The 13,438-nt window shown below is 47.2% G+C and overlaps 1 protein-coding gene across 4 annotated transcripts in view; it reads left to right on the plus strand.

Moving 5' to 3' along the window:
• The window catches only part of LOC137522901 (carcinoembryonic antigen-related cell adhesion molecule 6-like), a 131,946-nt gene that overhangs the window by 95,821 nt on the left and 22,687 nt on the right, over window positions 1-13,438 (plus strand). For 3 of the 4 annotated variants that reach the window (XM_068243039.1, XM_068243041.1, XM_068243042.1), the window contains one exon: window positions 3,907-4,035. The exons of the other annotated variant lie outside the window; for it this stretch is intronic. In XM_068243039.1, coding sequence (XP_068099140.1) covers window positions 3,907-4,035 — 129 coding nt within the window. The remainder of the gene's footprint in view (window positions 1-3,906; window positions 4,036-13,438) is intronic. 4 annotated transcript variants of the gene reach the window in all.

Consider the following 13,438-nt stretch of genomic DNA (forward strand, 5'->3'; position numbering starts at 1 on the left):
GAAAGGCCAACACTCACGTAGGGACAAGTGCCTTACGAAGGCACCTGGAGAAAAGGCACAAACAGCAATGGGATGGCCACCTGAGCAAAAGCAGCAGCAGCACACAAAAGAAAAGTCACCCTCCTTCTCCTCTTCCTCCTTCAGGTGCATCATCTGCTTCTGCCGCTTTCTCCCTTGCACCTTCACAGGCACCCTCCTCCACTCCGCCTCTGCCCTTGAGCGTTTCCTGCTCCTCTGCCCACAGCAGCAGTCAGGTGTCCGTGAAGGAAATGTTTGAGTGGAAGAAGCCAATTTCGGCCAGTCACCCCCTTGCCCGGCGTCTGACAGCTGGCGTGGCGGAACTGTTAGCTCGGCAGCTGTTACCATACCAGCTGGTGGACTCTGAGGCCTTCCGTAAATTTGTGGCCATCGGAACACCGCAGTGGAAGATGCCAGGCCGCACTTATTTTTCGAGAAAGGCCACACCCCAACTGCACCGTGAAGTTGAGAGGCAAGTGGTGTCATCTCTTGCGAAGAGCGTTGGGTCAAGGGTACACCTGACCACGGATGCCTGGTCTGCCAAGCACGGGCAGGGCCGCTACATTACGTACACAGCCCATTGGGTGAACCTGGTGGTGAACGATGGCAAGCAGGGCGCAGCGGACCAAATTGTGACACCTCCACGGCTTGCAGGCAGGCCTCCTGCCACCTCCTCTCCTCCTGCTACATGCTCTTCGCTGTCCTCCTCCTCCTTGGCTGAGTGGCAGTTCTCCTCTCCATCTACACAGCCCCAGCTCCGCAGGGCCTATGCTGCATGCCAGGTACGACGCTGTCACGCCATCTTAGACATGTCTTGTCTCAAAGCAGAGAGTCACACTGGAGCAGCTCTCCTGGCTGCTCTTAAGAAACAGGTGGATGAGTGGCTGACCCCTCACCACCTGGAGATAGGCAACGTGGTGTGCAACAACGGCAGCAATCTGCTTGCCGCTTTGCATATGGGGAAGCTGACACACATACCCTGCATGGCACATGTCATGAATCTAGTTGTTCAAAGATTTGTGGCAAAGTACCCTGGCTTAGCGGATGTCCTAAAGCAGGCCAGGAAGTTCTGTGGGCATTTGAGGCGGTCTTACACAGCCATGGCACGATTTGCAGAAATTCAGCGGAAAAACAACATGCCGGTGAGACGCCTCATTTGCGATAGCCTGACTCGCTGGAATTCGACCCTGCTCATGTTCTCCCGCCTGCTAGAACAGAAGAAAGCCATCACCCACTACCTCTACAACTACAGTAGAATGAAACAGTCTGGGAAGATGGGGATGTTCTGGCCCGACAACTGGACACTGATGAAAAATGCATGCAGGCTCATGCGGCCGTTTGAGGAGGTGACCAACCTGGTGAGCCGCAGTGAGGGCACCATCAGCGACTTAATTCCCTACGCTTACTTCTTGGAGCGTGCTGTGCGTAGAGTGGCGGATGAAGCTGTGAATGAGCGTGACCAGGAACCGTTACGGCAGGAACAGGCATGGGACCAATTTTCATCAGACCCAGCTGTTTCCTCAACACCTGCGGCAGCACAAAGGGGGGAGGAGGAGGAAGAAGAGAAGTCGTGTGCAGAAGACGAGTCAGACTCAGAGGATGATGAGCAAGGTGTTTCTTTGGGGGAGGAGGAGGAGGGGAGGATGAGGAGGGGACGGCGGCAGGAGAACACCCGCAGCAGGCGTCGCAGGGGGCTTGTGCTGCTCAACCTTCCCGTGGTATTGTTCGCGGCTGGGGGGAGGAGGTTGACTTACGTGACATCACTGAGGAAGAGCAAGAGGAGATGGAGGGTACTGGATCCGACTTTGTGCAGATGTCGTCTTTTATGCTGTCCTGCCTGTTGAGGGACCCCCGTATAAAAAACCTCAAGGGGAATGAGCTGTACTGGGTGGCCACACTACTAGACCCTCGGTACAGGCACAAAGTGGCGGACCTCTTACCAACTCACCGGAAGGTGGAAAGGATGCAGCACATGCAGAACCAGCTGTCAACTATGCTTTACAATGCCTTTAAGGGTGATGTGACAGCACAACGCCAGCAAGGTTCCACTGCCACTAATCCTCCTCCCGTGTCCACGCAGTCAAAGACAGGACGCTCCAGCGATCTCATGGTGATGTCGGACATGCGGACGTTCTTTAGTCCAACGCCTCACCGTAGCCCTTCCGGATCCACCCTCCACCAACGCCTGGAACGGCAGGTAGCCGACTACCTGGCCTTAAGTGTGGATGTAGACACTGCTGTGAACAGCGATGAGGAACCCTTGAACTACTGGGTGCGCAGGCTTGACCTGTGGCCAGAGCTGTCCCAATTTGCCATCCAACATCTCTCCTGCCCTGCCGCAAGCGTCCTGTCAGAAAGGACCTTCAGCGCAGCTGGAGGCATTGTCACAGAGAAGAGAAGTCGCCTAAATCACAAAAGTGTTAAGTACCTCACCTTTATCAAAATGAATGAGGCATGGATCCCGGAGGGCTGCTGCTCGCCCCAAGACTAAGTCAGTCCCCGCACACACAGCATCTCTGCCTGCACGCCGTGTGACTGGCTGCCTGGCCTGCCCCAAGAAGACTAAGTCGCTCCCAGTCCCTCCACACAGCATGTCTGCCTGCAGGCCGCTTGACTACCTTCTCCGCCACCACCAACAGGGTCCGGGACTCCAGGCGGATTGCTGAATTTTTTAGGCCGCTGCTAGCAGCGGCCGCTGTAATAATTTTTCTGGTGCGTGTACATGACCGCCTAATTTTTCTGGCTGCACTGCGGGCAGCTGCAACAACAAAAGAAAAGGCATGTACATGCGCCCATTCCCCTTCGTGATCATTACCTTGCCGTGGTAAAGGGGCTTGCGTATCACAATGAAGCAATGACCGGCGCCTAGATGAGTGTCTCGGGGGGCACACAAAAGATAATAAGGTCGTTGCTTCATTGTGGTCAGACCAAATTTGATCAGCTGGACAGTCACTGTTCTGTCATTCAGCTACATCAGCCAGGCGACCATATGGGCTGTAAAGCCACCAAAACCTGCACTCTCGCCATGGTGCGCACCAGTCCAGCACGGCCATCACTACACAAACAGCTGTTTGCGGTGCGTTACACGGTGAGTTTGGTGTGTCAGTGTGAAGCAGTACCTTAATTACACTACCTGATTGATGTATACACATGCAAGATGTTTTAAAGCACTTTAGGCCTGTCATTTAGCATTCAATGTGATTTCTGCCCTTAAAACGCTGCTTTGCGTCAAATCCAGATTTTTTCCCCGGGACTTTTGGCATGTATCCCACTCCGCCATGCCCCCCTCCAGGTGTTAGACCCCTTGAAACATATTTTCCATCAGTTTTGTGGCCAGCATAATTATTTTTTTTTTCAAAGTTCGCATCCCCATTGAAGTCTATTGCGGTTCGCGAACTTTAACGCAAACCGAACGTTACGCGAAAGTTCGCGAACCTAAAATCGGAGGTTCGGCCCATCTCTATTGAAGACTGGAATTCAATATCCCTATTATATATTCTAAAAAAACTGGCTTTTTTCTCCATGCAGGGAAATCAGGGGCGTAGCAATAGGGGGTGCAGAGGTTGCGACCGCATCGGGGCCCTTGGGCTAGGGAGGCCCCGCGGGGCCCTCCCTCAACTGCAGTATTTGCTCTCTTTTGGTCCTGTGCTCATAATACTCACTTCTATAGATACTTTGAATAGTAGTAATCATTAACAAGCTATTTCCCATCCCCTGCTTGCACCTCTGACACTGTAGTTGCCATTGGCAGGTTTTGGTGCGCCGTATCAATTGTTATGTATAGAGTGCTTGGGGGGCCCCATTGTAAAACTTGCATCGGGGCCCACAACTCCTTAGCTACGCCACTGAACACACTCCTAAGTTACTGCTTTGTTCTTTCTTTCACAGCTGCAAATCCTATTCCTAAACCTTCTGGAGGACTAGATGGTGGAGCAATAGCTGGAATTGTAATTGGAGTGTTAGCGGCTATCACCATTATCATCCTCCTTGTGCTGTTTTTACTAAGAAGAAGAAAACGTATGACAACCTAACCAGAGCTGTTAAAGTATATAAGATTGTTTCTTTTTCTATGTCTCCATCCCACAGAGGACACCCTTTAACCCATTCTGGCCATGTAAGCAACACAAGTTCATTTACAGGTTCTTCAAGTTGTGGGCAGCCTTTCAAGCTGTAAAGGATAGTCTACTTATACATTATTGTATATTTCAGTTTTAATAACGTGTAATGTCACACAGTGTGAACAAAATAAATATACTGCATAAGTGAAGGCACCTTGTGGGGCTTGTTTAGTTCTTAGAAGACATTCAGTATACATGGATAGTTTGTGGCACTCACTAGACAAATAGGCCTTTGTCTAGTGAGCACAAACTACTAATGAGGTGTAGAGGATACACAAATACTCAACTTGCTCATCATACATATATACAGTGAACAGAGAATAAAACCTGGCCGTGACTCGACATGTTTCACCCTGAAGGGCGCCATCAAAACCTGTGACTCAACATGTTTCACCCCAAAGGGCATCATCGTCAGGTGGTGATATGCTGTGTGGGATATAATGTGTATTATAGTGTATATATGTATGTACAGTAGGTGGCACTTTGCACTACACCACCCCGGCTGACAAGCCATTCAGTGTAATTGTCTCATTAGTAGTTTGTGGTGGGTCACTAAATTTATGAAAATTGTACAACCCCACCACCAACGAGTCAATTTTACATTTTTGTTTTTATCGGTATTAGTTGTTGTTAGGGACCTGTGGGATAGTTACACCCCACTCTGGGGGATACCTCTTTTTGGAGTAGTGTGGTGCAATTCAAATTGCTGAGTCCTAAGAGCTCTACCAACATTTCAAATGCTAAACTTAGCATTTATAATGCTGGTATCTATATATATAAAATCGGATGTGTGTGTGTGTGTGTGTGTGTGTGTGTGTGTGTGTGTGTGTGTGTGTGTGTGTGTGTGTGTGTGTGTGTGTGTGTGTGTGTGTGTGTGTGTGTGTGTGTGTGTGTGTGTGTGTGTGTGTGTGTGTGTGTGTGTGTGTGTGTGTGTGTGTGTGTGTGTGTGTGTGTGTGTGTGTGTGTGTGTGTGCCGTGATCACGCGAAAACGGCTTGACCGATTTGAACGAAACTTGGTACACAGATCCCTTACTACCTGGGATGATAGGTTATGGGGGTCTTGGGTCCCCCCTGCACACCTGGGCGGAGCTACAAACAGCAAATCAGATTCCACCCATTCAAGTCAATGGAAAAAATGTAAAAGGCTGCCATTCTCACAGTAATCAAGCCAGAGTCCCCACACATGGCACAGTTGGTCACTTGGTGACCGAGGTTACAAATCCAGGAAAAGTGGGCGGAGCATAAAACAGCCAATCAAATTTCAGCCGTTCATTTTAAATGGGAAAATGTAAACTGCAGCCATTCTTAGACTGTTAATCGCAGGGTTCTCAAACTTGGCACACTTGGTCACTGGGTGAACGTGATTAAGATTCAAGAAAATGGGTGGAGCCTACAACTGCCAATCAAAATTCACCTATTGGTTTTCAAGGGGAATATTTAAACTGCTGCTATTCTTACACTTTTAATGGCAGAGGCTTCAAACTTGCTACAGTTGGTCATTGGGTGACTGGGGTCCAAATTCACTAAAGGGGTGGGGCCACATACAGCCAATCAGAGTTCCTTGGTGGATAAACTGCTTCCATTCACACATTTTTGATGCCAGGAACCTGACAGCTCACAAACTTGGTCATTGAGTGACTGTGTGTCAAGGTTACAAAAAGTGGGCGGAGCCAAAACAACTTTTACTGGGAAAATATAAACTGCAGCCATTCTTACATCGTTAATGGCAGGGTTCTCAAACTTTGCACAGTTGGTCATTGGGTGACAGATTAAGATTTTGGAAGGTGGGTAGAGCCTACAACAGCCAATAAAAATTCACCTTTTGATTTTCAAAGGGAATATTTCATCTGCTTCTCTTATACTGGTAAAAGCAGATGCCTCAAACCTGGTACCGTTGGTCACTGGGTGACTAGGGTCCAAATTCAGGAAGGGGGCGAAGCCACAAACAGCCAGATTTGTTTATTTTTCAATGGAAATATACAAAGTATTGATACCAAGGACCCCAAAGCTGATAAACTTGATAATTGAGTGACTGTATGTCAAGGTTAGAAAAAGTGGGCGGTGCCAACAACTTCATTTTTTACATTGCAGGGTTCCCAAACTTTACACAATTGGCCACTGGTTGACTGGGATGAATATTCAGAAATGTGGGTGGAGCCTAAAACAGCCAATCAAAATGTACCTATTGATTTTCAAGGGAAATATTCACATTGCTACCATTCTTACACTGTTAGTGGCAGAGGCCTCAAACCTGATACAGTCAGTCATTGGGTGACTGGGGTCCAAATTCACTAAAGGGGTGGAGCCACAAACAGCCAATCACATTTGTTTGATTGATTTCAGCCATACTGTTATTGGCAGAGTTCTCAAACGTGACACAGTTGGCCACTGGGTGACTGGGACTAATATTCAGAAAAGTGGGTGGAGCCTACAGCAGCCAATCAAAATTCACCTTTTGATTTTCAAGGGGAATATTTACATTGCTGCCTTTCATGCACTCTTAATGGCAGAGGCCTAAAATCTGCTACAGTCAGTCACTGGGAGACTGGGGTTTAAATTCTGAAGGGAGTGGACCAAAAACAGCCAATCAAATTTGTTTAATTTCAATGGTAAAATGCAACTTATTGATGCCGAAGACCCCAAAGCTCATAAACTTGGTCATTAAGTGACTGTATGTCAAGATTAGAAATAGTGGGCGGAGCCAAAAACAACTAACTTTTTACATGGGGAAATGTAAACTGCAGATTTTCTTACACTGTTAATGGCAGGGTTCTCAAACTTCACACAGTTGGTCACTGGGTGACTAGGATTAATATTCGGAAAAGTAGGTGGAGCCTACAAGAGCCAATCAAAATTCACCTATTGATTTTCAAGGGGAATATTGAAACTGCAGCCATTGTCACACTGTTAATAGCAGAGGCCTCAAACCTGCTACAGTCGGTCATTAAGTGTATGGGGTTCAAATTCAGTAAAAGGGCGGAGCTAAAAACAGCCAGATTTCTTTAATAAACTGCTTCCATTAGCACAATTTTGATGCCAGGAACCCAAAAGCTCACAAACTTGGTCATTGAGTAGTGACTGTGTGTCAAGCTTACAAAAAGTGGGTGGAGTTAAAAACAGATTTATATGGAAGAAGTTTTAAATCAGGATGATACCATTTATTGGCTAACTACAAATGAATAAGAATAAACAAGCTTTCGGCCTTGCAGCCTTCGTCAGGTTTATATCCTGTTAGTTTGCAAGCTGGTGGTACAGACAGCTTATATACATGCAACATCAAAAAGGGAAAACAGATATTTTTTTCAAGCATAAATACATCATTAAGATGCCTTAATACAAACAGACCATCTAAATGGGGTAAGATAAGGATCCTTGTTTACTTTATTGCTCACAGAGCTGGTATTAGGATTGACCCAGAGGTATCGTAAATTCTTAGTTCACAAGTTCAGCCAGGGTGGCTGAGACAGTTCATATATCATCAATCTCATACCAATATAGAAAGTTGTTGTCCTTATTCAGACCCTTCTGCACAGCTTTGAAACAATTTGTAAATTTTGTTTCTGCTATTAATCGATCATTTGACGTTTTGAAGCCGCCCTTCAGGGCAGTGACACGAAGATCATACATGCTGTGTCCGTTGGACCGAAAGTGTGTAGCAACTGGGAGTCCAGATTTGGTATCATTAATAGTGTGCCTGTGTCCATTCATACGTTTGCGCAGAGTTTGTCCAGTTTCTCCCACTTACATAACATTGGGGCATTTAGCACACATGATCAGATATACCAGATTGGTGGACCCACAAGAAAATTTACCTTGTATTCTGTACTCCTGTTGTGAACCTGGTATCGTTACCCTGTCAGTGGAGTAAATGTGTCTGCAGGTCCCACATATTTTTTGTCAGCAGGGTGATGTTCCGTTTTGTTGAGGCCTATTCAAAGAGCTCCTGACAATCATCTGTTTTAGATTGTGTGGTTGCCGATATGACAAGAGTGGAGGTTTAGGGAATATCGTTCTCAGTCTGTGATCCTTGTGTAAAATGGGATGAAGTTCCTTAGCAATCCTCCTTAAGATTTCCAGGTGTGGGTTGTAGGTGACAACCAAAGGGACACGTTCCTCTTTCTGGTTTTGCTTACATTTCAGGAGTTCAGTCCTGGACTCCCAGTTGCTACACACTTTCAGTCCAACGGACACAGCATGGATGATCTTCGTGTCACTGCCCTGAAGGGCGGCTTCAAAACCTCAAATGACCGATTAATAGCAGAAACAACATTTATAAATTGTTTCAAAGCTGTGCAGAAGGGTCTGAATAAGGACAACAACTTTCTATATTGGTATGAGATTGATGATATATGAACTGTCTCAGCCACCCTAGCTGAACTTGTGAACTAAGAATTTACGATACCTCTGGGTCAATCCTAATACCAGCTCTGTGAGCAATAAAGTAAACAAGGATCCTTATCTTACCCCATTTAGATGGTCTGTTTGTATTAAGGCATCTTAATGATGTATTTATGCTTGAAAAAAATATCTGTTTTCCCTTTTTGATGTTGCATGTATATAAGCTGTCTGTACCACCAGCTTGCAAACTAACAGGATATAAACCTGACGAAGGCTGCAAGGCCAAAAGCTTGTTTATTCTTATTCATTTGTAGTTAGCCAATTAATGGTATCATCCTGATTTAAAACTTCTTGCTTTTACTGATGGCTAACACGGTACAATACCCTACTGCTACTACTAGATTTATATGGGAAATTGTAAATTGCAGCCCTTCTTCGCTGTTAATGGCAGGGTTCTCAAACTTAGCATAGCTGGTTACTGGGTGACTGGGATTAATATTCAGAAAAGTGGGTGGAGCCTAAAAATGCCAATCAAAAATCACATGTCACTTTTCAAGGAGAATATTAAAATTGCTGCCATTCTTGCACTGTTAATGGCACAAGCCTCAAACCTGGTACAGTTGGTCATTGGGTCACTGAGGTTCAAATTCAGAAAAGGGGACAGAGCCACAAACAGTGAATCAGATTGGTTTCATTTCATGGGAAAATACAAATTCTTGATGCCAAGGACCCCAAAACTCACAAACTTGGGCATTGAGTGACTCTGTGTCCAGGTTACAAAAAGTGGGCAGAGCCAAAAACAAATTTCACTGGGAAAGTGTAAACTGCAGCCCTTCTTACACTGTTTATTTCAGGGTTCCCAAACTTTGCCCAGATGGTCACTGAGTGACTGAGATTAATATTCAGAGAAGTGGGTGGGGCCTATAATAGCCAATCAAAATTCACCTGTTGATTTTCAAGTGGAATATTTAAATTCCTTCCATTTTTACACTGTTAATAGCAGATGCCTCAAACCTGCTACAGTTGGTCATTGGGTGACTGGGGTTCAAATGCTGGAGAGGGGCGGAGCCACAAACAGCCTATCTGATTTGTTTAATTTCTATGGGAATATACAAATTATTGATGCCAAGGGCCCCAAAGCTCACAAACTTGGTCATTGAGTGTTTGTGTGTTAGGGTTAGAAAGTGGGTGGAGCCAACACCAGTCAAATACACACCTGGCCAACGCCGGGTCATCAGTGGGTGGAGACAATACAAATTTCACTGGGAAAATGTAAACTGCAGCCATTCTTACACTGTTAATGGCAGGGTTTTTAAACTTTGCGCAGTTGGTCACTGGGTGACTGGGATTAATATTCAGAAAAGTGGGTGGAGCCTACAAAAGTGAATCAAACTTCACCTGTTGCTTTTCAAGGGGAATATTTAATTGCTACCATTCTTGAACCGTTAATGGCACAGGCCTCAAACCTGGTACAGTTGGTTATTGGGTGACTGGGGTTCAAATTCAGAAAAGGGGGTGGAGCCACACAGCCAATCAGATTTGTTTCATTTCAATGCAGATTATTGATACCAAAGACCACAAAGCTCACAAACTTGGTCAGTGAGTAATTGTGTGTTAGGGTTAGAAAAAGTAGGCGGAACCAACACCAGCCAAATACATACCCGGGCAACGCCGGGCAATCAGATAGTATTACTATATAAGTCTTATTGTGAGAACGCGGAAGAGCCGCCGCCATGATCCGGCGGCAGGCGGCTCCTTCCGCGTACAGACGCTTGCCACACACGGAGAGGCTGCCGCCTCTCCTCTGCATGAGGCGGCTCTCTCCGGGCAAGCGTCGGTTGCTGCCCATAACCCCGCTGCGGAGTCTCCGCAGAGCGGGGCAGCTGGAGCTGGGACATGTAGTCCCTCAGGAGTAAGAGTGACGCGCGCGCGCGCACTCAGACATAATTTATGACTTCCTGAGGAGAGTCAGCTGACCAGGCTGGTCAGCTGACGCCAGCACCTCTCCCTATTCGTTCAGCACTTAGGGAGGTGCTGAAAGGCATTTAGGTATATATATTGCCGGCTGTTCATTTGTTCCTTGTCTGGTGTTGCGTTCACATACGTGGGAGCACCCAGATCCGTTAGTCAGATCCGTTAGTGTGCCGGGACCAGCTGGAGCTGTAATCCTACACTAAGCTAGATTTTGTTGATAGCTTAAAGTACTAGTTTGATTGTGATTATATGTTATGACCTTTGCCTGCCTCGACTATCCTTCTGAACTCTGACCTTGTACCTCGTTATTCTGATACCTGTTGCCGAACCCTGCCTGTACCTAGACTCCACCTCTGCCTCCTGATTTTGTACTCCGATAGTTCTGATACCTGTTGCCAAACCCTGCCTGCACCTAGACTCCGCCTCTGCCTACTGTATCTGTACCTTATCTGTCAGTGTGTTTACGACTTGGCTTGCCCGACCTCGAGAACCGACCTCACGATTGGAGGCGGTTCCTTGTCCCGTTAGTGACACTTGCGCCTGAGTGTCACTTTCGGACTTTCCTTCCCACTGTAAGTCTGACTCCTCCCGTCTCGGAGAGCTCAGACCTGTGGAAGGAATCTGTGCAGTTCTCCTTGCTGCACTGAGGCTTGTCCTCCATATTACTGTTGCACCAATCACTACACTCTACTCAGGTGGCCAGAGGTTAGCTAGTATATTGGATTATCGGTGATACTGCAGATCACATATAATCTGATATACGTCTGTATTTCCCGTGATACTGCAGTTCACCGGTAATCAGACCTCTCTGTGCTTCACCGAGCGTTACAGAACGCCAGACCAAAAATACTGATGGAACGCACTGATCCTCTGACTGTGCTTGCCACTTCGGTGGATAGCATTCATCAAGCACTAGGCCAGCATAAAGCCTTAATTGATGCCTTATCAGGCTCTGTGAGAACCCTCCAGACATCAGTTGATTAAGTGCGATCCCCTCCTAGTGATGACATCCGTATGCCTGTCCCTGATAAATTTTCCGGCCACAAGTCTGACTTCCGGAATTTCAGGAGTAGAGTGTTGTCATATTTTGAGTTAAGGCCCCGATCCTCGGGGACTGAGACCCAACGGGTCATTTTCGTTAAAACTTTGTTGACTGGGGACTCCCAGTCGTGGGCATACAACCTGCCCGCTACCGATACTGCCTTGACCTCAGTGGAGGAATTCTTTAAGGCCATGGCCATAATCTATGACGACCCTGATCTTGCTGCGTCCTCAGAGCGGAAGCTCAAACTCTTACGGCAAGGCAGAGGGTCGGTCGAGGATTATGCGGCAGAGTTTCGTAGGTGGTCGGTCACCTCGAGATTTGATAATTTTGCCCTCATGGACTACTTCCTGTCTGGGTTGTCGGAAGAGGTTTCCGACCTAATGTTGACTGTGCCCGAGCCCAAGACAGTTGACGAAGCCATATCGTCAGCCATTCGAGTAGATCGCAGGCTACGCCATCAGAGGCAGGCTAGGAGTAGTCACCGGGTCAGGGTGACTTCGTACACAGTACCGGCTGTTGCATCCCCCGTAACAACAACTCCGTCTGTCTCGACCTCTCCGGCCTTGCCTCCACCAGAGCCAATGCAAATTGGTCGATCTAAGCTGACCCAGGTGGAGCGGAGGAGGAGAATGACGGAACAACTGTGCCTATACTGTGCAGAGGCAGGGCATAGGGTGCGAAACTGTCCTAACAGGTCGGGAAACGGGTCTGCCTAGGAGTAGTGGGGGGTGACACCCTAGGCACACAATTTTCACCCCTTAAGGAGAAAAAACTGCTTCTCCCCTGTACGATTACATGGGAGAATAAGTCAGTAGCCACTGAAGCATTTATTGATTCCGGCTCAGCGGCTAATTTTATGAATCTTGCATTTGCTCAGGAGTTGGGTATTCCCCTCATTCCAGTGAATCCCCCCATTCAGGTCACGGCAGTGGACGATTCCCCGCTGCAACGGGAATGCCCACTGTCACAGACTCCGGAGGTGAAAGTCACCATAGGGGTACTGCATGGGGAACTATTACGTTTTTTTGTGTTACACATGTCCACCTCCACTATTATCCTAGGCATGCCGTGGTTGCAAACCCATTCGCCGCAAATAGACTGGGCCACGGGGCAGTTAACCTCCTGGTCACCGCAGTGTTTCCAACAGTGTTTGGGAAAATTGACATTGGGGCAAACCCAAGTTCAGGTGGGAGGTGTGCCAGATCAGTACTCTGAATATGCTGACGTATTTTGTCCCAAGGCAGCTGACAAACTGCCCCCACATCGGCCATTCGACTGTCCCATCGACCTCCGTTCAGGTTGTGTTCCTCCCCGGGGCCATCTGTATAATTTGTCGGGACCCGAGAAAGTGGCCATGGGAGAATATATTCGTGAGAACCTAGCCAAGGGCTTCATTCGGCCATCTCGGTCACCCGCCGGGGCAGGGTTCTTTTTTGTTAAGAAAAAAGATGGGGGTTTACGGCCATGTATCGACTACCGGGGGCTTAATAAGATCACAGTAAAGAATCGCTACCCGTTGCCCTTAATAGATGACCTTTTTACACAGGTCACGGAGGCTAGGATATTCTCGAAACTGGATTTAAGGGGGGCATACAATCTTGTACGGATCAGAAAGGGTGACGAATGGAAAACGGCCTTCAATACTCCGGACGGGCATTACGAGTACCTGGTGATGCCCTTTGGGTTATGTAATGCCCCGGCCGTTTTTCAGGAACTTATTAATGAGGTCTTTAGAGAAGTGTTGGGGAAGTTCGTTCTGGTTTACCTCGACGACATTCTTATATTTTCTAACAATCTTTCTGATCACAGAACTCATGTCAGATGGGTATTGAACAAGCTGAGGCAGAATTTATTATATGCTAAGTTGGAAAAATGCATTTTCGAGGTCACGTCGGTAGCTTTCCTGGGATATATAATCTCTACCTCGGGCCTGTCTATGGACCC

This window comes from Hyperolius riggenbachi, chromosome 6 (genome assembly GCF_040937935.1).
Source record: "Hyperolius riggenbachi isolate aHypRig1 chromosome 6, aHypRig1.pri, whole genome shotgun sequence".
Taxonomy (NCBI): domain Eukaryota; kingdom Metazoa; phylum Chordata; class Amphibia; order Anura; family Hyperoliidae; genus Hyperolius; species Hyperolius riggenbachi.